The sequence below is a fragment of the Cynocephalus volans genome, chromosome 3 (assembly GCF_027409185.1).
Source record: "Cynocephalus volans isolate mCynVol1 chromosome 3, mCynVol1.pri, whole genome shotgun sequence".
In the NCBI taxonomy this organism is placed as follows: domain Eukaryota; kingdom Metazoa; phylum Chordata; class Mammalia; order Dermoptera; family Cynocephalidae; genus Cynocephalus; species Cynocephalus volans.
The window spans coordinates 121,742,117-121,767,623 of NC_084462.1; the positions used below are offsets into that span (position 1 = coordinate 121,742,117).

General features: G+C 34.7%; 1 protein-coding gene across 1 annotated transcript in view; it reads left to right on the forward strand.

Moving 5' to 3' along the window:
* The window catches only part of MIPOL1 (mirror-image polydactyly 1), a 296,888-nt gene that overhangs the window by 85,656 nt on the left and 185,725 nt on the right, over positions 1-25,507 (forward strand). Inside the window, exons 6-7 of the mRNA XM_063091188.1 lie at positions 11,661-11,694; positions 11,954-12,124. Of these exons, the coding sequence (XP_062947258.1) occupies positions 11,661-11,694; positions 11,954-12,124 (205 nt within the window). The remainder of the gene's footprint in view (positions 1-11,660; positions 11,695-11,953; positions 12,125-25,507) is intronic.

Genomic DNA, 25,507 nt, shown 5'->3' on the forward strand with positions numbered 1-25,507 from the left:
TTTGCTATTGAGTTGTTTGAGTTCCTTATATATTTTGGATACTGGCCCCTTGTCTGATGTGTATTTTGCAAATACTTTCTCCCATTCTGTAGGTTCTCTCTTCACTTTGTTGATTGTGTCCTTTGCCATGGAGATTTTTAGTTTGATGTGGTACCTTTGGATATCTTTGCTTTAGTTGCCTTTGCAGTTTTGTTCAGAAAGGTGTTGCCCACCCCCATTTCATGTAGCATTTCCCCTATGTTTTCTTGTAGTAGTTTCATAATTTAGGGTCTTAAATTTAGGTCTTTAATACATTGTGAGTTCATTTTTGCATATTGTGAGAGATGGTGATCTGGTTTCAGTCTTTTACATATGGATACCCAGTTTTCCCAGCACCATTTAGTGAAGAGACTATCCTTTTGCCATTGAATACTTTTTATACCTTTATCAAAAATCAGTTGGCTGGAAATACATTGCTTTATTTCTGCGTTCTCTTTTCTGTTCCATTGGTCTGTGTGTCTGTTTTTAAGCTAGTACCATGCTGTTTTGGTTAGTGTAGCTTTGAGGTATATTTTGAAGTCAGGTAGTGTGATGCCTCCAACTTTCTTCTTTTTGCTCGGTATTGCTTTGGCCATTCAGGTTGTTTTTGTGGTTCCATTTTAGGTTCCATGAATTTTAGGATTGTTTTCTATTTCTATGAAGAATGTCATTGGTATTTTGATAGGGATTGCATTGAATCTGTAGATTGATTTTATAGTATGGTCATTTTCACAATATTAATTCTTTTTAACCCAGAAACATGCAATGACTTTCAGTTTCTTTGTGTCCTCTTCAGTTTTTTTCCATCAGTGTTTTATAGAGATCTTGCAGAGATCTTTCACTCCTTGGTCAAATTAATCCCTAAGTATTTCAGATTTTGGTAGCTATTGTAAATAGGATTGCTGTCTTGATTTCTTCTTCATTTTGCTCATTACTGGTGTATAGAAATGCTATTGATTTTTGTATGTTGATTTTGTAAACTGCAACTTTATTGAATCTGTTTATCATTTATAAGAGTTTTTTGGTGGAGCTTTTAGGTTTTTCTATATAAATATAAGATCATGTTATCTTCAAACAGGGATAATTTGACTTTGTCTTTTCCAATTTGAATGCCCTTTATCTCTTTCACTTGACTAATTGTTCTGGCTAGGACATCCACTACTGTGTTGAATAAGAGTGGAGAGAGTGGGCATCCTTGTCCTGTCATATTGCCTCTAGCTGTGGGTGTCTTAGTGTCCTGGTCTGAAGGAGAAGTTTGTGGCAGCGTTGGCAGAATAGGTTGTTAACATCTTCAGTGGTAAGGGCTTTGGGGTCCCTCCTATTCTCTTCTAACAATGGGGCAAGTTCATTAAGATGATTCCTCTTGGTATTGGGTCTGCCCATACCTACAAGCAGCTGCAGTGTCCTGGGTTCCAAGTGCAGGTGGTTAAAGCAGCTGTGGATCCAGGATCCTGGGCTCAGTGTCTCGCAAATCTATTGTGGCACCTAGTTCTTGGGGTACAGGTTCATTCCCTGCTGCATGGTTAGCTGTTGATTGCCCACAGTGCCAGGGTCTTTGGCTCTTAAGCCTCCTTGGGAGTTTGGGCTCTGTTTACTGAGTTATAGCTGTGACTCTGACTCTGGGGGCTGAGCACAGCACTGGCCCAATTCTGGGAGAGAAGTGTTGCTATGAAGATTTAGGCCCCTAGGGTAGAGTACAGCTGCAATTTCGGAACCGGAACAAATGGGGCTCAATTGTCATTTGATTCCCAGAGGGTGAGGCACCTTGTAGTGGTGCCTCTAGCCCCTGAAGTAGTGGGAATTGGCAATACCTCAGTCTCCAGGTGAATGGTCCAGCTCCAGGGAAGCAGAGCACTAGAGTTGCTTGGCCCCTAGGGCAGGGTGTCACAGCACAGCCAATGTTTTCCTGGGATGGTAGGTACTAATGTCAGCTCAACCCAGGTATGCACAGCTGCTCAGCTTCGCCACACAGCTTCTCGGCCAAGCAGCTTCTTGACCAAGCAGCTTCTTAGCCAAAATAGCAATTTCCCAGGGAATGATGCACCCCTTCAGCTCAGTCATGGGTGTTAGGGCAAAGCCAGACCCAGCTAACGATTCCCCAACAGGGAGTGTGGAGCTTCGCACCTTCAGTTCAATCCTGAGGGAGGGATGGGTGGAGCCTTTCCACCAATGCCTAGGCCCTCAGGGCAGGGTATAACAGCTGCTTTCAAGTAGGCTTGGAGAAGTCATTTCAGTGATGGCCTAGTTTCTGGGATAAAAGTTTATCCTTCACCTCCAGGGTAAGACACCCTCTAGCAGCAATTCCACTTTCAAAATGGCGCAGTAGTCATGTGAGCCACAGAGGGCAGGGCACAGTGTTGGCTCCTCTTGGGGAGCACAATTGTGTGGACCCCATGCAGCTCCCTTAGCTGGGCTTAGTGCCTGCGATAACTACCAGGGTCCCCAGTGATGAGGATGGTAAGCATCCAAGGTGTTTGTGGGCTGCTGTGGTCCTCTTGTTTACCTTTAGCAGGGAGAAGCTCTTCTTGGTTCTTTGATGCTCCTAGCTGGGGGATGGGGTGGTGCAAGCCCAGTGTTTTCTTCCATTCTTTATGGGGCTGCTCTCTGAGTTTCTGTGCTCACTAGCATTTCTGTTCCTCCTTTGATGTACTCCAGTACTCTCCTTTAGTTTTTTGCCCCAATATAGTTGTTTAGTCATTGTTTTGTCTGTCTTTGTGGGAGAGACGAGTGGTAGAATCTTCTAGTTGGCCATCTTTCTCCTCAAGAGCTTCTCTTTGTCCCAGTATGGTATAGATGAATTTTCCTTGATAAACATTTCATGTAGAGACCTACATGCTTTCTCTGAGCTGCAGTTTCTAATTAAGTTATTGTTGTCTTGCTATCTTTCTGTATAACCCATGGCAATGAGATGAGGATGAAGTTGAGAAGACCTCCCTTGGGCTATATACCCCTTTGGTTAGAGGTTCTGTCCTCTATTTAGGGGATTATGTTTGGTGTCATACATCTAGGATTTATGCTTCTGATCTTCTGTATGTCCTGACTCCATGGGTATTACTTTTGGCTTGGGCTTTTATTTGTTTCAGCATTGTTATTAAAAATGGCCAGTTCTGATGATTCTTGCTTTCTCTGTATAGATTTTTCAGTAATGCAGGCTTCTACTCAGGAAGAATTGCCTTTACTTTTCTCTGGGCTATTTATTCAACTATTCTCAGGTTATTTCCAAGCTGTGTGGTATTAGTGAAAAATTCTCAGGACTTCGCTAGCTCACTGTTTTTTCCTAATACATATTTTCGGTGAACCTGGCCAAAATCTTCATCTCTTCACCCTCCACCCCCTCTCTACTTTTACTACATGATGCTCTATTTCCTTTACTGTTTGGTTAATTTTTATTATCTGTTCATGTAGTTATATGATGGGATAAATAAGTTTCTGCATTCAGGCTTCACTGACATCTTTACTTGGACTTCCAATTTTTTCAAATACATTTTTTATTTTAGAATAGTTTTAGGTTTCCAGAAAAGTTGTAAAGATAGTATAGAGACTTCCAGTCTAACCCTTACCCAGTTTCCCTAATTGTCAATATCTTACATTAATATGTTACATTTTGTCACAGGAGAGAATTCAGCATTGTAACGTAACTATTAACTAAACTCCACACTTCATTCAGATTTTACTAGTTTTTCCCTAATGTCCTTTTAAATGTTCCAAGATCCTATCTAGTATTACATATTATATTTAGTTTTTTATGTCTCCTTAGCCTACTCTGGTCTCTGACATTTACTCATGATGTCCTTGCTTTTCGATGACCTAGATAATTTTGAGGCATGCTGGTCAGGTATTTTAAAGAATGTCTCTCAATTTGAGTTTTTCGAAGTTTTTCTCATGGTTAGACTGTGGTTATGAGTTTTGGGGTGGAAGACCACAGAAGTGAGTGCCATTCTATTACATCATTTCAAGGTTATATTTTATCAGCATGACTTACCACCAAGATGTTAATCTTGATCACTTGGCCAAAGCAGGATTTGCTGAGTTTCTCTGTTATAAAGTTACTTACCTCCATTCCCTTTTTCATACTCTACTCTTTGGAAGAAAATCTCTAAGTGGAGCCCATACTCAAGAATGAAGGTGGGGGGTTGTTGAGCTCCACCTCCTGCCAGGGAAAATATCTACATAAATTGTTTGTGGTTCTTTAGTACAGGAGATTTATCTTGTCTCCCGTTTATTTATTTTTTCAGTTATTTTTATGTCAGTAGGGACATATTCATTTAATATTTTGGATTGTAATCTAAAACTATATGACTTATTTTGTTGCTTGGACTGTTTCAGCTTTGGCTACTGGAAGCTCTTTGAGCTTAGCTCCTATATGTCTTTGCCATGTCCCCATCCTTTTGATTTTTGAACATTTTCTTAATTTCTAGCACTAGAAAATTCCCCAGGGTTATCTTGTATAGGGGTGTACACCACACCTAGAAGCTGCCATTCCTCCAATGAGCTCTAGTTCCTTTCATTGGAAAATAGTACAAGAAGCCAAGATCTGGGTGCTGGGTTATGTCCATTGTTACTGGAGTATGATTACTTCTAGGCTGTCTCAGCAGACAGAGTAGGAAATATATGTATGTATACTAACTGATGTATATACACATATCTCTAATTATTTGCATGTCTACCCATCTGTGTCTATATTAAGCTAAACATGAGTTAAAGTACTGATGTCTTTAATTCTAATCCATTACCTCTTACTCATCTGTAATTTGCCCAACATTGAGAAACCTGGCCTCCACCAGCCATCATCCATTTTCTTATTTCTTCAACTCCACTATACATTATAACTCTTTCAGAATCATTAACCCATACTGCCATGAGAAACAACTTTACAAATGAGAGTATACTATGTCTGTCCTATAGTATAAGGGACTATACTATGTCCTTTAGTCTGTAGTCTTAAAGTTAGTTTTCAAGACACCATTTTCCAAGTTACTTAGATTGGTCCTTCCCCTTCCCCCCTCCACACCTCTTTAACTGGGGTTATGCCATATTCTTGTAATGTAATTAGGCTCTTTTATCATAGTCTGTATTCCATCCTAGGATCCTTTGACCTCCTGGTTGATTTTTAAAATTTGCATACATTAAGAGTCATCCTGTGCTGTAAAGTTCTGTGGGTTTTGACCAACACGTAGTGTCATGTATCTAATTTAGTTCTACCACTTAAAAAAATCCCATTGCTTTCTCTAGTCAAATACTCATAACTTCTCAAACCCCTGGCAACCACTGACCTGTTTTCTGCCCCTCATAGTTTTTCCTTTTCTGGAATGTCATATGAATGGAATCATACAACATATAGCCTTTTCAAACTAGTTTCTTTTACTTAGTAAAATACATCTATGTTGATGCGTGAATTAATACCTTGTTCTTTTTTCTTATTGAATAGTATTTCACTGTATGCATGTACTACAATTTGTTTATCCATTCACATATATAAAGGATATCTTGATTGCTTCCAGTTTGTCCTATTTTGAATAAAGTTGCTATAAACGTGTACAGGTTTTTGTCTGGACATATGTTTTCAGATCAGTTGAGTAAATCTAGTAGCACAATTGCTAGGTCATATGTTAAACCTATATTAACTTTATAAAAAACTGCCAAACTCTCTGAGAGGCTGTATCATTTTGGTTTCCCACCAGCAACGAAGCAATTTTCCTGTTACTCTGCATCCTTGCCAGCATTTGGGAATGTTGTTTTCATTTTGTTTCTTATTTTCAATGTTAGCCATTCTAATAGGTGTGCAGTGGTATCTCAGTATTTTAATTTGGATTGCCCTGATGACAAATTATGTTGAGCATCTTTTTTGTTTCTTTGCTATCTATATATCTTCTTTGGTAAAGTATCTGTTCAAATATTTGATACAGTTTTTAATATTGGAGTTTTTTTCCTTATTGTTTAAAAGAGTTATTTATATTTTGGATGTAAGTCCTTTACCAGATATGTGGTTTGAAAATATTTTCAAATCCCTGTGTTGTTTTTTAGGGTCTCTTAACAGTATGTTTGGCAAAATATAGTTTTATATTTTCAAAAAATCCAACTTACCATTTTGTTTTTCTTCTATGGATTGTGCTTTTGGTATTGTATCTAAAACTCATTGCCATATGAAAGGTCACATAGATTTTCTTCTGTGTTTCCTTCCAGAAGTTATAAGTTTTGTGTTTTGCAGTTAGGTCTGGGATCCATTTTGAGTTAATTTTTGTGGAAAGTGTGAGGTACATGTGGAGGTTCTTTTTTTTTTTTTTTCCCCGTTTGCATATAGACATTCTTTTATTCCACTACCATTTGTTGAAATGGCTATCATTTCTCCATTAAATTTCCTCTACACCTTTGTCAAAAATAAATTAACTATATGGGGTTAATTTCTGGACTTTCTATTCTGTTTCAATCTGTATGTCAGTCCCTTTGCCAGTATCACACAATCTTGATTACTGAAGCTTTATAATAAGTCTTGAAATCGGATGATGTCAGTCCTTCACTCTTTTGTTACGGAATTGTTTTGGCTATTCTGGTACTTTTTCCTTTCCATGTACATTTTAGAATCAGTTTGTTTTTACTTACCGAGATGCTTACTAGAACCAAAAGTTTTTATACATGCTTTCCAAAGTAGATGACTTAAAAAAACAATTCAGTAACGCAGCCATTAAAACTTTAGAACTCTTCTTTGGAAACTTGAAAATACAGCAGCTGGTGTTGAATTAATCAGCTGCTGAACAGTACTGTATTATATGTACATGTAATTTATGTCCATACATTGTATTACCTAGATCAATCACCAATTTTATTCATGACGTTTGCTTTTAAATATATTTTGCTGCTTTTAAAAAAATCAAATTTAACCCAAAAGATAACAAATCAGTTTTTCATTTAGTGTAACAACTCTTCTGAGGTAGGTGGTATTAGTGCTTTATAGATGAAAAAGGTTGGAGAGCTTGACTACTGGGCCAAAGACTCAAAGTCAATCAATTGCAAGTTGTCGGAATTGTCTACCTCAGATTTACACATGCAAGTCAAACTTAGCATATCCAAAATGAAATATTTCATTCTTAAAACCTGATTCCCCTCCTTAATCCCTTATCTTGATCAGTGGCATAACCGTCTGTCCACAAATCTAAGCCAAAAGTTCTTCCTCAGAACCCCTATTACATTGGTCTCTTAGTTTTGTTCATTCTCTCTCTTTAACTGATATATCTAAATTGAGACTTTCCTTCTTCCTAATGTTTTTACTGTCCATTGTGCATCTGCTTTAATTTGTAAATATATTTGTTATTTTTTTATTACAGTATATTGAAATTAGTGTTCCTTGAGGCAGTCTTTTTCAATTTGTCTTGTGTATTATTCGTATTAAGGGAGGAATGGGAATGAGAGAAAAGGAAAACACACAATTCCAAGTCTTTTCTTTTAATTAGCTGATCCATTCACTAAATATTTATTGAATATATACTATGTGTCAAGTACAGTGCTAGTTGCTCAGGACACAGCATTATGGTCCCAAATTTAGGAACATTAAGTAAATAATTACGAAGATATTTAAAACAGTGTTAATTGATCTGAAAAATTATTGTTTCCTAGAAAGAGTTTATAAGAGGGGCTCCTACTGCATCATAGTTGAGGGGTGCAGGAGGGGGTGTGTGGATGAGGAAAGGCCATACAAACCAAGCAAGAACAGTAACCACAAAGAAAATAGGATGTCAGCATAGTTTTAAATGGTGCAGCATAGTTTCAAAGGTTCCTTTCTCCTTAGCTGAGGTTCTAAACCCTCAAGAGTGTGTTTTAGACTAAATCCTTAATAAGATAGAACCAATTCATAACTAAGTTTTGCTTTACTGAGAGGCATATTTGGAGGCATTATATAGGATGAAATGATATAAATGATTTCACATCTCTTTTCTTTTAACTTTCTGTTTCTTGCTTTCTATGATCTTCAGATTTCTTCTGCCTTCTTTTTTCTCTCACCTCCTTTGTCACTTTCAATCTGTTTTGTGTCTCTGTTTTAGTGTCTCTCCTGTCTTATTCTGCTTTCTCTTACCTCTTGAATCTTCAATGCTTTTTTTCTTTTTTTTGGCTTTTATACAAAACTGGAAAAAAAGTAAAAAAGATTCAAGTTAAAATGACTTACATACACATACTAATGCACAAATATTTACATATGGTATATTCTAACTTTTGAGATCATATCTTTTTTTAGTCTCTTTGTTATAATTGATATTTTTTAACATATTAAGTGTGGTGCTGTCTCAAAAATGAGAATTAGAAAATAAAAGCGAACAGTTTAGAATTTTTTGATTAGCTGATCACTAGTTCTTTTTTATTATTTGAGGTCAACATTTTGCTTCTTACCATTGAACACGGTGAATGACTGTAGTTTCTTTCAGAAAAGAAAAGGTTGGTATTGACTGATTTAGGGATAAATCAAGAAATGTGACATTTCATGCATGGGTCTTTTCATTTAGAGTCCAAGATTGTCAGTCAGAATTTGCGTGGTATAGGAAATCAATTGAAACTTGAGCCCATGGACATTTACTTCAGCAAAATTCTTACTAATTATCATGACTACGTCACGTTAGACTGTTGTAGGCATAATTTAGAGTTTACAAAAGGTTGAGATTCTTTTGTCTAATTGTAAACCTCATACTGAGATATAATTTATTGTCAGTTATATTTCATATAACATCCATTATTATTTTAAGTCTTTATTTAAATCAGTAAAGTGTTATGTGTTGTACATGCACTTAAATAAACTAAGTGATACAGTAAGTGATGTACTTATTGTAGGTCTGAATTTAATTTTCTAAAAATCACTTTTGTTGATTCTTTAAGTAGATATTGAATGGTCCGGCTCAGAAAATTATGTCAAATATACTGAATTGGCACTTGGTGAATTAATATCAAAGATCTGGTCTCATTTTCCAGTACTCTGTATCAGGGATTGTCAAATTAAGAACCTATGGTGCAAATCCAGCCTCCACCTGTTTCTGTAAATAAAGTTTTATTGGAACACAACCTGTTTATTTACATATTGTCTATGGATGCTTTTGCCCTAGAAAGGCAGAGTTTAGTAGCTATGGCAGAGAACATATGGCAAAGCCTAAAATATTTACTATATGGTTTTTTACAGAAGAAGTTTGCTAATCCCTGCTCTATATGATGTAATTGATCTTTTGATATCTGTGACAAATAATACTTCTAAAGAAATACAAATAGAGAAATATAAGGATCAGTTTTTCTCTTTCCAGATTCATGTTTGTCATGAAAGTTATTGTATATGTCTATACAAATTTACCAATCTCAGATAAACCATTTTTCCATTTTGATTAAAGTTATATTTTTCTCTTGATCGCCATTTATCACTATATGTATATCAGTTATAAAGAATTATAATAAAGCAAGACTGAGATCCAAATGCTGAGTAGTTGACTTGGCTCACTCATATCCTGCATGTCAAACCTAGCAAACTGGCCTCACCAAAAACATAGCTTGAATTCATTTATCAGCAAAATGACAAATCACTGTGTATTATGTACTTTTAGGGACAATTACACAAATTATCTAAAGTCTGAATGTAAAATTCATGTGTCAAGGATCTAGTATAGTCCTTGATAAGAAAATTTGATTTTGATTTTTAATTTTAATTGTTAGCAGTTTTGATATGATACTAAATACAATTATCTTAACTCTTTCCTGTTCAAAGGTGTTGATTTAAAACATTTGAACTCTTCATCTTCCTCTCCTTAAAGTAATAATTCTTCACATTGCAATGCCTGAAGACAACTTACAAGTATTAAATAGAAATTTTATATACTTTTTGTTGTGTTGATTATTTGGAAATATGCACATTAAGTAACCTACTTACTCTATTATTTTCTTTCTGGTCATATATAATTCTTGGAAAGTAAAAATGGAGATTTATAACCTTGATAACTAAATTTCTTTTTTTTTTGCAAATGTTCCCAGAAGTCTACCAGTCTAAATGCTTAATTATCATGTAACTGCTTGCATTTTAAATGATCATAAATTGTGAAATTTATAAACATGTAAATTGGATTTTATTGGGAAACTGCCATAATAAGCTTTTAGTATGATTTCATCTAAAAAGTATGAAATTAAGATAGATATTACTCACCACATATGGTTTCCTTAAAAATCATATTTAGCCAACCAATAACTGATGGATAAATGCTACCGGTGTTCTTTAAATACTTTCATTGTGACCTTAAATAAGTAGAATTTCATTTTCTTATACTTTTCTGATATTTTTCAATTGAGTATAAAAGAAGTGGTTATCGTCACAGTTCTCATCGAACACACCTTTGTTAATCAGCATCTTTGAAAACTGTTGATTAATTTTGGAAAAAAAGATAAAAGATGAAAGTAGTTGCCCTTCTTGAAATATGAATCCAAGCGGACATTAGTAGTTTGAGATGCATTGTTATATATAATTCAAAACTGCTATCTCTTCCTCTTAACTTATACTACTTAAGTATTTGTAGAATTTGCTTTTTGATATGTATTTATATACTTTTTCTGTTAAAATTCTATGTTCTAAAGTTACTACTTTCTCCATAAGTGTAGCAATTTCACCCAGTTGTGGAGTTTGGAACAATTTTGTAACATTTATTGAGTGTCTTCTATTATCTTTTCCTAGTATCCTTTTTTGTAGTAAATATTAAATTATAGAAGCACAGAAATGGGGGGGGACTTGAGAAAACAGGAACTTGGATATATAAACTTTTTTATACAATTATAAAATAATCGAGATTATTTCTAGAATCTGTATTATTTCACTAATACCCAATATAGATTTTCTTTTAATTTACCCAATTTAATGATTGCCTAATTATATTGTTGACATTCTTAAAGACATGTTGCTTAGAACTTCTTTCTTTATCTTTACTACATTTTTTTCAATTCATCAACATCAGCAAACATTTCAGTAGACACCATGACTCTTATAAGACAAAATGCATTTTATGAGGGGAACCAATTTACTTTGTCTTGAATAATTGAATAATTGAATTGAATAATTCTATATTATGAAAAAGAGAAAATAACATTAGTCATCTAAAAGTGTGGTCCAATTTTGGCCAAACTTTCTTTATAGTATATTTGTTTTATCAAATAAGTAGCAGCAAGAGATTTTCATGTCAAATTTAGTGTAATTATTTGTCATTGCTTTGGAGTAAGTGTAGTTAAATTTGTAATAAAAATACTTGCCTTTTTAAATTTGTGATGGCATCCAAAAAAAAGAGGAAATACAGTTTCTGATAAGAATTGAAAGTCCAGGAATAAATATAATGATGAGAATGAGTGCTTCTATCACTGGGGAACTTTCTTCATCTAAGCACATATGAACAATTGATCCTTGTAGTCATATATAGCAGTAAACATTAATAACTTAACAGTCTGAAGTCAGTGCAGAAGATATGGAGCATTATTGAAAGATGGAGTCGAGCAGGTGGCACTTTAATATGTTCAGTGTCATGGTTGACTCTAAAGACTAGTCGAATGAAATTACTTGAGGTTCTAAAGATTTAAAAAGCGAACTCATTTTGCTGCACTAAGGAAATGCTACTGATCAGGCTTTCTGTGTCCCTTTTTTCTAGGCTAGAAAATATTAACCCTGAAGAAAATGACATGGTAAGCCATTCTCTGAGGAGATTTCTTGATGTCAGTCTTATATCTTAGAGGCTTAAGTTCAATTGAGTGGGTTTCAAGAACTAAGATGTGGGAAAAAGAAGAATTGACACACTAATAATGTACATCTTTGCTGCAATATGAAAATTCAATAACTTCACTCAGTCAATTTACAATTCACATGTGCCTATTAATTAAAACCCTATATTAAATAAAATATATTAAAACTTCATGTCTGACTAACATATAATGGTGTTGGTAGACATTACAGGAATTACTGAACAGAATAAACAATGCAGACACAGGGATAGCTATTCAGAAGAATGGAGCTATAATTGTGGATAGAATCTACAAGACCAAGGAATGTAAAAAAAGAATAACTGCAGAAGAAATGAATTCATTGATAGAAGAACGGGATGCTGCTTTGTCTCAGGTAACTATGCATGTATCTGTAAAAACATATACATACCATTTCCCCCTATTTTATTTTTACTATGAAATAGTGACTTTTGCCCCCAAATTCTTAATTTACATTAGTTTTTAGCATATAATAAGTACCAAAATGATTAGATATATTAAAATAATTTTGTATTTTGTTATTCTACTGTCCAAAATATGCACTCATTTCTCTATAAAATTTAATGTAAATTTCTTAAAATAAATTTAGTTATATTCTTTAATCATTTTTATATGAGACTTCTTACTTGAGTTGCAGTTTTATGAGGGCTGAGACTATGTCTTTATTATTGCTTTATTCCCAATGCAGTATCTTTTAGTAAATGTTAATAAATAGATCAAATTATTAGTGTGTTTTTTTCTGATCATTATTTGCACCTTTCTGTTCTTACTGAAACCAGATGACCTCCCTAAGGCTGCTGTTTCTACTGCAGTCCTCTCAAGCAGTGGCTGTGTTCTCTGCCACACCAGTATAACTCACTGGACTTGGAGGCTTATTTATCATTAATGTTTTCAGATTGGTGTTGTTTTTCCTCCCTAAACACCTCTAGCTTTGAAGCTTGTGCATCAGACTATACTACCTAGTATATATCTTCTTGCAGTCGTGTACACACTCCTATGTCACTTCATTTCATAAAGGTTTTAGGATCTATTTCACTGTCTCTTTCCTCAGCCCACTCCTGTCATAATTTTTGATAATTTAAACATCTAGGTAGATGATCCTTTCAATATCTCAGCCTCTCATTTTCTAATTTCTCTTCTCCTGTCATCATGTGCTACACACTGCTATTGCCATGATTATATCCTATCCTTGGTTATCAGTCTCAATTTTAAGCATCCCACTTTCTGACTACCACCTACTGTCTTTCTAGCTGACTTACTCTAGATCTCTGACTCTAGCAATTTTTTAACTCCACTACACCTCTTTCTATTATTCTTACCAATTCCTCTCTGTCAAACTCCTCGTGTTCTCACATTCCTCCTTACTTAGCTTAGATTCCATGGCCTGCCATAATTATCACCAACTTGCATAATTTATAACCTCAGTTCTCTTGACCCTCTCTTCCTTTGCCCTACTTACCTGGCAAAACCAACGCCTAGTTAAATTCATCTGTCTGTTCTGTAACTTCCCAGCTATACATGGCAGGAGAAAATCACACAAATTTTCAGACTGAACTTAAATTCATGACTGCTGTCTTCAAGTAGACCCTTAGAGTTGCTGGGTAATCTTGCCTTTTGTTAGTCCTTTCACCCTCCCCTCTAGGCTACTATTTTATCTCTTCTGCCTTCTCCTTAGATATATATCCTCTCCTCCTCAACGAGAAGGGAACTTCTGCATGTTCCCAAGCATTTTCATCCACCAGCCTACCTGCATTTGCACCCATATACTCTGCCTTTTCCACTTTGCTTCTTTTATACCACATGCTTCTGTTTAAAGACATCCTCTCTACTCTGAACTAGTTCACATGTTTTCTGGCCTGCTCAAGGTTTTCACTTTAACCAGTTGTTTCTCTTTTCTCCTACTTCATAAAATGTTTCCTATTAGTCCATGTCTATTACTACCCATAATGCATTACTATCTCCCATGGAGGCTGGGTGGAAGTTTTGGTAAGTCTTTGTCTAATTGTGGTTCACCCTAGACTTGTGTAAGGCCTCCTACACAGAGATCTGAGTATTCACAAGGGCCCTATTGCTGGCAGATCCTGTATATTTAGTGTTTCTCTCCTCAGCATTGTAAGAGTGTGGAAAACTCCTCTATTCTTCTCAGAGGTTTTGGGATTAGCTTTTTAAACTTCAAGCCCTGCCCAGTTTTGGAATTTGACAAATGACTTGGGATAGAAACAAGTCTCAAATCTCCAGTTTTGTCAGCCCTACATAATTGCCAAAAGCTTGGGTGGTTTCTCCATCTTCCAGCAGGAGCTCTCTGCCTTGTCAAAGCCTGATTTCTTGGTCCTTTCCCTGAACCTGGAGTATGTAAAACTCTCAGGGGAAAAAAATAACTGCAGATCTTCCAATCACCTCTCCCCGGTTAAAAACTCTTCAGAATCTTAGATACTCAAGTCATTATTGCAGCAACAGCCGTGTGATGCCATTAAACACATGATTTTTGTGTTTAATCTGGCTTTTCTTGTTCTTGCCTGAAGCATTGGTCTGCCACAATTGATTCTATCCTATTTAGATGTGGAAGTCTGACACTCATCTTCAGTCTAGAATTGGAAAAGATCCTTAAACTTATAAAATGGGCAACGCTTTTACCATTTGTTCCCTACCAGATATATCCAATCTTAGGTTATTCATTATATTGTTGAAGAGATAGCTAAAACTAAAAGTTAACTAAAAATAAAAATAAAAGTTAACTAAAAATAAACACATAGAGCATAATTAAATATTGACTGCCACCCATTCTCTCTTTCTTTCCTTTCCCCATGGCCTTTTGTGGTATAAAAAGATAAATAAAGAAATCAACATTTGGCATTATTTGCCAACAAGTTTTTATGTATAAATAATTATTATCTACCACTGCACTATATTTATGGGTATGTTTTATGGGAAAGCAGTTGCTGTTTGTTTAATTATTTTAATTTGCTCATTTGCAGGCCCTCTGGCCCAAGCAATATTCATTTTACTTTTTATGTTATAATCATTGGTATACTTAAACTTCTCAATTACTGTCTTATAGATCTGAATGGAAACTATTTTTAGCTTGATTTTTTAAAAATGAACTTTTTATATTGGAATAGTTTTAGATTACAGAAAAGTTTCAAAGATGGGTACAGTACAGAGAGTTCCCATATATCTCTCACCCAGTTTTAGTTTCCCCTAATTTGCCATCTTACATTACTGTGGTATGTTTGTTAAAATTAAGAAACCAACATTGGTACATTAGTATTAATTTAACTCCAGATGTTATTCAGATTTCACCAGTTTTTTATTAAACTGTCCTTCTGTTCCAGGATCCAGTTCAGTGTACCATCAGTGTACCACATTGCTTTTGGTTGTTATGTCTGTCCAGTCTTCTCTAATATATGAGAATTTATTAGACTCTCCCTCCCCCACCACCATGACCTTTACTATTTTGAGGGGTACTGCTCAGATATTTTGTAGACTTTCTCTAAATTTTGATTTTTCTCATGCTTTTCTCATGATTAAACTGAGATTTATAGTTTTTGGAAAGATCACAGGGATTTCACCTTAATTTTAAAGCTATTATTTAGCATCAGATATTTTTTAATTATATTATGTCTTTGTATGGTGCCAGGAAAACTTTAGTCCCATTCTATATAGATATAGAAAATCTTCAGATTTGATGAGAATTTCTTGATTTTGATACATTTGATAACTTATTTGATTTGTCAAATCCAGTCAAAATCTTTTATTTACTTGAACTAGCCTAGTTAAAATCTTATCTTTTTCAGATAAATCCTTCTATTCTTATTTATTACAAAATCTTTCATATGTCTTCTATCTCAAAGTGGGAACTGAAAGTGTTAAATTCTTCTTAGGATGAATTAAAAATGTTATAATTAGCATTTGTTTGATCAAGGAATTGCCTTACCAACCAACCAATCGTTCATTCTTTCTTCTTTGTCCATTTTTTGGCCGATTCATGTTCATAAATTTGAATAAAATTGTAGAAAACTTCCATCTTCAGTATCCTCCTTTTCTGGGATCTTTTAGTTTATTATTCTACACAAACAAAATATTTGGAATTTTAAATGGAAGGATTTTCATAGAATCATAGAATTTTGTTTCATAGGACCCTAGAGACCATCTAGTTAAACTTTTAACTAAATTGAGGAATCTCCTCTATAGCTAATTTTCGATTTAGTGAAATATCTATCTTCTCTTAATGCATAGTCATTTGTACTAGTATTGGTCTCAGAACATTTGACAGATAATTTATATTGCATCAAGTATTTTCAAATATCTATGTTATCAGTAATGTCTTGAGTCCTATCAGCTGGACACAATTGGATCCAGGTTAAACACTAATAATAAGCAACAAGAATCGTAGAACTAGCCAGCCTTAGTGGAGATTATTAGCTTTGAGGGTTGACCTTATTGTGAGCTACAGTAATTCAAATAATATTTTCTAGGGGTTCTGGCAAAATTAGGCTAACTCTAGGCTATTTTTTTTTACATATAAGAATATGCATAGATGAACAAGGCCTGGCAGCAGGAGACTTTGGGCCTCATTGGTACTTGTAGTTAGTAGGATAATATTGTAGAGATTTTCATTGATTGGACCCCAGCTGGTACCAGCGGTACCTGAGGGACCCAGCCCCTGAGACCTGACTGAGTTAGGCATGGGAATGGGGATTGGTATGTGGGCTTTAGCCAAATGGGCCCAGGGACTTGATAAAATAAAAATACATTCAAAATACCAAGGGAAAAGCCTTGTCATAAAGACTTAAAATAAAATTGGGATGAAGGAAGAAAGTGGTAAATTCTATTATGTACATGGGTATTTGGACTCTCCTCCAGGCATAATGGATAGTATGTTGTGAATCGGATTAATTTCATTCCCACCTATTAATAAGAATGGGACTTTGATTATATAACCAAGCTTGATTATAATTAATTCAGAAACAATGTGAAAAGGATCATGTAGGCTGTATTAGTCAGGGTTCTCCAGAGAGACAGAATCAATAGTATATGTTGTAATTATATGAGAGGGATTTATTAGGGGAATTATCTCATATGACTATGAAGAAAAGGCCCATGATAGGCCATCTATAAACCAGATGCCAGTAGCATGGCTCAGTCCAAGTCCAAAGGCCTCAAAGCCAGTGAAGCTGATGGTGTCCTTGGTGTAAGTTCTGGAACCCAAAAGCTGAAGAGTCTCGAGCTCTGATGTCCACGGACAGTAGAGAAGAGCGTATACCAGCTCCAGCGGATCGAGAGAGAGCTTCACCTCTTTCCTCTGTCTTTTGTTCTCTCTGCACCCCCAGTGGATTGGATGGTTCCCACCCACATTGTGGGTGGGTCTTTCCCACCCAGGCCACTCAGACTCTCATACTAATCTCTGCAGGAAACACCCTCGTGGACACACCTGAAAAGATTGCTTTACCAGGTTTCTCAGCATTCCTTCATCTAACCAAGTTGACATCTAGAATTAACGTTCACATAGGCTAAAAACTTTTAGGATTGGAGCACAGGAAGGCAAAGCAGAAACTATCTCTGTTTTCTCTTTTCCAGGTTAAGCATCTTAGCAGCCTTTAACTCTTCCTTGGGTTTCCTTTTACTTTGTGTCTTTTAGATATTTCTTCTTGTTGGTCTATCAAGGCTGAATAAGTGATCAAAAATTTCTATTATCTGAACACCATGTAGATGATATTAACTCATTACTGTGTTCCAACAATGAGTCATTCCAAATATCTAAATTCAGTATCAACCCTTTTAATTTCTGCTTTTGTTTATTGTTGAAAATCTTTCTAAAACATTTCTGTGACTCTTCTAGAAAAAATACTAGTACATCTTTTTTTTATTAAATTATCAAAAATGAAGTCACTAAATTGTGACTTATTTTTGTTAAATGCTATAATAAAAACTATACGTCCAGAGGTCCTTCGTGTTCAGAGTTGACAAATACAAAAGACATGGAAGAACCAAGGGGTAATAATCAGGGTAATTAAGGAAATTCAGCTAAACATTTCACCAGTTAGGATTCTGCTTCTCTGTAGGCTGTAAGCCTATACCATCCACCATGCTGCAGCTCCAGCAAAACAAAGAAATAAACCATATAAGAGAAAGACATAAATCCAATCCAGTAACATAATGAAGAAAATTCCAGGAAGACAGCTGAGCGATGTGTGGTCTGTTACTTTTTGACACTTTTTTTGTGTTTAAGCATTTTCTTCCTTCTCAGCAAAACAACATGCTCCTTCTCTGCTTGTTGCTCATGTGTATGCCTTTAGCTCAAGGCTAATTTAAGTAGCATCTCTTTCATAAAGATCCCTCACATGAAGCAATGTTGATAACTATATTCTTTGTGCCCACATTTTACCATGTATCCCGTTAAAGCAGTTGTCACTGTGTTTCAGTTCATTGATTTTATGCCTGCCTTCCCTATTAACATGAACTAGCATGAAGATAGGAACTGTTATTTTTAAAAATATTTTTCTTTATTTTTATAGCAGTTAGGTTTACAGAGAAATTGAGCAGAAAATACAGATTGTTGTCCCCCACAGTTTCTCCTATTTTTAACATGTTACATTAGTGTGGTACATTTGTTACAGTTACGAACCAATATTGATCTGTTATTGTTAATTCAGTTTCACCTTAGGGTCCCCTCTTCATGTTATATAGTTCTATGGGTTTTGCCAAATCCACAGTATCATGTCTTCACCATAACAGTATCATATAGGATAGTTGCACTGCCCTAAACATCCTTTGTGCTCCACCTATTCATCTCTCCCTTCCTCCCTTCCTCCCTTCCTCCTGAAACCCTGATAACTACTTTTTTTTTTTTCCATTACCTCAAACATTTATCATTTCTTTTTGTTGGTAACATTCAAAATCCTCTCTTCTGTCTAATTGAAAGTACACAATAAATTGTTGTCAATTATAGTCACCCTACAGTGCTATAGAACACTAGATCTTATTCCCCCTATCTAGCTGTACGTTTGTAAGTGTTAACCAACCTCTCACTATTCCCTCTTCCCCCTAGCCTTTCATCCTCTGGTAACCACCATTCTACTCTCTACTTCTGTGTAATCAACTTTGTTAGCTTCCACATACGGGGGAGAATATGCAGCATTTTCCCATCACTATGTCTAGGACAATGTATGTATTTAATACAGGCACACCTCAGAGATATTGTGAGTTCAGTTCCAGACCACCACAGTAATATGAATATTGCAATAAAGTGAGTCACATGAATTCTTTGGCTTCCCATGCATATAAAAGTTATGTTTACACTGTACTGAAGTCTGTTAGATATATAGTAGCATTATGTCTTTAAAAATGTAGATATCTTAATATACAAATACTTTATTGCTAAAAAATGCTAACAGTCATCTGAGCTTTCAGCACAGTTATTGTGTCCCAAAACAATGACTAGTAACATCAAAGATCACTAATCACAGACCACCATAACAGATATAATAATAATGAAAGCATTTGAAAAATTGCAAGAATGACCAAAATGTGACACAGAGACGTGAAGTGAGCACATGCTGTTAGAGAAATGGCGTCAGTAGACTTGTTCAACGTAGTGTTGCCGCAAACCTTCAATTTGTAAGAAACACAGTATCTGTGGAGCACAATAAAGTGAAGCACAATAGAATGAGGTATGCCTGTATATATTTGTTGAATTAATGAACTAATGAGCTTGGCTGTTTGAGATCTATTTCAAGATACATAAAACTAAAAGAAGTTAGTGAAATATACATTCATCCACATTTCATTGAGTACCTATTATGTGCCTTTTGTTGGGAACCCAGCAGTAATCCAAATGTAAATGGTTTCTCCTCATATGGAACTTAAATTTTCATATGGAGATATAGATAGTGAACAAACAAATAAAGTACTTTTAGGTGGTGGCATGATGAAAATAAAAAGGTAATGGAGAGTGACTGCACTTGGTGGTGGGCTTGCCACTTTACATAGGTTGATCAAAACAGTTGTCTTTGTTAAGGTGAATACCTCAACTAAGACTTGAAAGAAGGCGAGAATCCAGCCGTGCAAAGAGCTGTGGAAAAACATTCCATCACAAGAGAAGAGATCAGCAATGCCCTGAGGGGAGGAACAAGCTTAGTACGTTTAAGGCATTGATGCAAATGTCCTGAGCTTAAATGTGGTTGAAGTGCAGTGAGCAAGGAAGAGAGTGTGAAGTAAGGAGGTAGAAGACACAGACAGCAGGCACATCTGTATGGTCTGATAGGTCATGTTAGGAGTAGAAATTGTATCTAAATGCAGAAAGTGTTGAAAGTGAAAAGCTGTTGAAATAGTCCATGCAAAAGAATAATCACAGTTTGTGGTAATGGGCATGCTGATAGTATTGGTCTGGCCATCACATCTTGGGCACAAGTGCTGATGGTTAGCTTTGTACTCCATGAATATGCATAACCAATAAAACTAAAAAAAAAAAAAAAAAAACCCGAGAGGAGGAATTAAGGCTGACTACTGTATTTAGACATGAACACTGTGTAGATATTTGCTCTATCTATTGTGATGGATCATCATATTTTGGGATGGAAATTAAAATCTTTCTTGGATGTGGTTTGAGATGATTTTTAAAAATTCAAGTGAAAATATCGACCAGGAACTTGACTATTGCACCCATCAGCATATAGATAATTAAAGCTATGGAACTAGATGAAATGAGGGAAAGATTACCAAGAAGACAAAAGGACCCAGGAACAAGCTCTGTGGTGTGCCAGCATTTAGCAGTTGAGCAAACTAGGAGGAGCCCAGTGATGATATTGGAAAGAGTGTCGAATGAGGTAGAAGGAAATTGAAGAGAAGTGTGGTGCCAGAGAAGGCAAGAAGAGAAAGTGTTTCCAAAAGATAAGAGTGGTCAGTTCCCTGGAATGGTGTTGAGAGGTCAAGCAGAATGAAGATAGATGTGATCATGTGGATGATGTTGAGGGCCTTGACTAGAGTTTTGTCTGGGACACAGGCCATTTGGAGTGCTTTGAGGGGAGAATAGAAAGTGAGGAAGTATAATATACAACTTTTTTTTTCTCCCTGTAGTGGAGGGCGAAAAGTTGGCGTTAGATGAGGGGCGGCGTATAGTGTCTGAGGAGGGTTTTTCTAAAGGCAAGCTTCTGGATAGTAAAACATTGGTAAGTCCATGTTTCAAAGAATTGTTGTTTTGTCAAGTAATTGTTTGTTTTAGAGTGCTGTATTGAGTTACACTCAAGAGAAAAAGACACTTGAAATAAACGTTTTGAAGGTGTCGAAATCATTAGGGTCAATGTGTTCCAGATACTTTTTTGTGTAATTTTTATATAGATATGGAATAAACCTAAATGTTGGATATTTTATCACACAGTCAGCAAGACAGATCCAGAAGTTGTAAAAGAGACAGCATATCTGAGGAAAAGGTATGAATAATTTTAAAATTGCAAAGCATTTTCTCTCTGTTAAAACAAGAGCAGAAATTAAGATCTGGGAAGATAATGACACATATTTCAAGATTCAGGAATCCATGCTAGAACACTCCTTGCCTGGTTATGAAGTTCTTACTTAATATTCTTTGTGACCAGAAGTCATTATGAAAAAGCAGGTTGAGATTAGGGAGTGCAGCATAAGCTAACAAACCCACTTTAAGAGCAAACCCCAAATCCTGGCTAATGATGTAACCATCAAAGTTAATCTTCCACTTCAGGAGAAGAAATAACCAAATAACCCCGTGTCTTAACCTCTTCTTTGTTAGTGTTGTCTTCACTATCAGTGTTGTATTCTTTATCAGTAGTATAGTGTATAGCATATCATAGATGCAAAATAATGATTTATCAAATTATTAGAAGTTTGGCAAGAAGGTCAAACTTTAAAATAAATCATAATATTTAGAGTTTCACTTCTCAGGAAAAGTAGGAAACTGTCTAACCTTCTTTATTATAGTTATTGTAAAATTTTTATTAATTTTTCCCCTGTTAATTTGTTAATTTGCTTTACTGTCTATCATACAATTATTTGCCTGCGCATGTTTTTTCCCCAGCCCATCTTGCTAAAATATGTTGTTGCTATTTTATCTATTCCATTAGTTTTCTTTTTTCAAATTATAAAATTTTTATGACTCTTTGAAAGTACAGATAACTTCATAACGTACAGATATGCAAAAAGAAGGAAAAAATTGTCCATAAACTCACTTCCTGGAAATAATCATGTACAGATTGTCTTTTTTCAGTGCATATGTTGTACATTACTACTTTGTAACCTGACTGTTCACTTTGATATTACATTTTGTCAGATATTTTCATAATTTTATAATGTGGATATGTTGAGATTTGTTGAACTCATTTACCACTTGGGAGACGTTATACTTTTTTCTATTTTTTGATAACAGGGACATTTTGAGGCTAAATTTTAATGTACATCTATGTTTCTTTCCTCAAAGAAAATTCCCAGGAGTGAAAATGAGAGATCAAAGAATACAAAAAATTAGAAATAAATATATATTTCCAAATAGCCTTCCTAGAAAAGTTATACCTACAAATGTTATTTTAAATTTCATTCAAGGGGGCTATAAGTGAATAAAATGGAAAAATTATTTTGGAATTTGGACTTTTTTCTCTAGGCAATGTGGAACCTTTGAGGATTTTGAGTTTTCTGGTAAATACAGAAAGTGCTATTCTTGAGGAAAATTTCTGGGCAGCATCGCATAAAGTGGATTGAGTAATATAAATCTAAATTTGAGAAGACCAATTGGGAACCTATTATAATTCAAGCTAGAGATGATGAGGTTCTAAACAAGAAAAATAAAGAGAGGAATAGATATAAAAGCTATGGAAGTGAAAGTTTGTATTTCTTATATATTTTAAAGGGGGGTATAACTTATAGTAAAGTGAACAAATCTCAAGTGAAGGATTTGAGGAAGTTTTACACGTATGTGTGCCCATGTAAGCAGCACCCAGATCAAGAGAGAGAACATTTCTAGCACTCCAGAAGTCTCCTTCATGTGTCTTAAAGTCAAAATTCCTCACCAAAGATGATCACTGTTCTTCTATTACCATAGGTTATTTTACATGTTTTTAAACTTCATATAAAAGTAATCATATGTTATACACTCTTTTCTGTCTGACTTCTTTCACCCAATGTTATTACTATATGTTGATCTCTATAGTTACCGTGATCAATAATTTATCTTTTTCATTGTGGTGTTATGTTCCATTTTATGAATATACCATGATTTATTTACATATTCAACAGGTGACAGAAATTTAGATTGTTTTCATTTTGAACCTATTATGAAATAAAGTGCTATAAATGTTCTTGTACATGTCTTTTGGTGGACATAAGCATTCATTTGTTTTGGTACATTTATACAAGCATATTATACAAAGGAGAATAGCTGAGTCATAGGTTTAACTTTAGTAGGTAATGCCAAACATTTTTCCAAAGTTATTGTACAGTTTGCACCAACAATGTAAGAGAATTGCTCCAGTTGTGAGAGTTAACACTTGGTATCATTACTTACTTTGGTTTCCATCATTTTTATGGGTAGGTAGTCATATTTCATTGTGGCTTTAATTTTTACTTCTCTAATGACTAATGATATTGAGCACCTTTTCATGTTTATTGGCCATTTTGATACTTTCTTTTGTGAAGTGTCTATTAAATTTGTTTGTTTTCTTATTGTATATATATAAAACACATTTTTTTATATGCAGTCGTCCATCAATGGACATTTAGTTTGGTTTCATATTTTGGCTATTGTGAATAGAGCTGTGATAAATATGGGAGTGCAGTTATCCCTTCAACATGAGAATTTCCATTTCTTTGGGTATATATCCAGCAATAGAATTGCTGGATCGTGTGGTAGTTCTATCTGTAGTTGTTTGAGAAACCTCCATACTGTTTTCCATAATGGCTGTACTAATTTACAATCCCACCAACAATGTATAAGGGTTCCCCTTTCTTTGTATCCTTGCCAGCATTTGTTGTTCTCTGTCTTTTTTATAATAGCCAGTCTCACTGGGGTGAGATGATATTTCAGTGTGGTTTTGATTTGCATTTCTATGATGATTAGTGATATTGAGCATTTTTTCATACACCTTGTTGGCCATTTCTTTTGAGAAATGTCTGTTCAGCGCCTTTGGCCATTTTTTAATTGGATTATTTGTTTTTTTACTATTGAGTTATTTGATTTCCTTGTATATTTGGGGTATTGATCCTTTGTCAGATGCATAGCTTGATTTATTACATTATCTGTGCATTTACCCAGCCTTCCTTCTATCCATCAATTCATCTCATTATGATGTATTTCAAGTAAATGCAGGGCATCAGTACATTGGCCCCTAAATCATTCAGCATAGCATATCATTAGCTAGAGTTCAATATTTTTATAGTTATTTTCTTTTGATTTTAAAGTTACATATCACTAAGTGTGCATTCTCTAAGTTTGACAAATGCATTCAGCTGTGTAATCACCACCACAATTAAAATATAGAACATTGCTAGTACCCCAGAAAGTTTCCTCATGCCCTTTCCAGTTAATCCATGTTCCTATCCCCCAGTAACAATCCTAATTGAATATTTTTACATATTCATTAGTTTTACTTTTTCTAAAAATTCGTATGTTTGAGATGTTTGAGATCACAGCATATCTAAGATGATCACATTTATTTGTGTCTTGTTTTATTCTTGTATAGGCAAGAAATGTATCTTTTTCTAAACTTGTATTTTGCTCTCAAGGACTGACTTTTTTTTCTTGTAAGATTTTCTTTATTTTTTGAAGTAGGTCTAGGTTTTCTATGATTCTTTCTCAGTGCTAATCCATGCAGGTCATTCAGCTAGAACAGGGATTATGAGTTTCAACATCCTAAAACTATACCTATGTTCTTGCCATCTTAGTTGCTTATGATAGCACAAATTATTTTCCTAAAAATCAGTCTTTATCTGTATCATAAAGACCATTAAAAAATATTATAGATCATATTAAGTACATAATACTGTTTTCTTCACTATGTTATTTAGTGTAATAGTAAACTTATTCTGCCTTTCTTGAAGAGGCAGCGTTCTTCCAGTAGTAGGTTGGGAAACAGTGCAAAAATGTGAATTTGAGCCATGAGCTCATTTTGAATGTATTTGATAATTAGTAGAAATTTCTAAGTATTATAGAAACTATATTATAAACTTTTTAGCATGAAACCATTTTTATTCTTAAGATGGGATTTTTTTCTTAAAGGGAACTGACATTTTGTAGTAATATGCTGAGGAAACTATTTGATAGTTTTATAAATTGTCAGTTGTGCCCCAAAATTCAAATTGGTATGGTTTTATTTCTTTAGTACATCTTTGATTTTATAAAGAAAAATTTCAGTTAACGTTTTAACAGATTATATTTATGTTAATTTTTATCTTCAAAAACACAAGTACATGTAACCCAATAGCTAGTAAAATTACCAGCAACGCTTCCATATATATTGCAGGAGAAATGTAAAGATATCTGAATATATCACTCAAAGAAAGGTACGTGTCTTTAGTCCAAAGTGTCAGGAAACTTTTAAATAAAACTTGCATTCTCAACACAATATATCAAGTTCTTTACTCTTTTGAAAATGACTCTGGCTGTGCTTGTACATTTGCATACAGGTTTGTTTGATTAATTGCTACTTGACTCATCTATCATAACACTAAGCTCTGGGATCACAAAAGATCAGTCTCCCAAACCACTTCCTGGAATTAATTT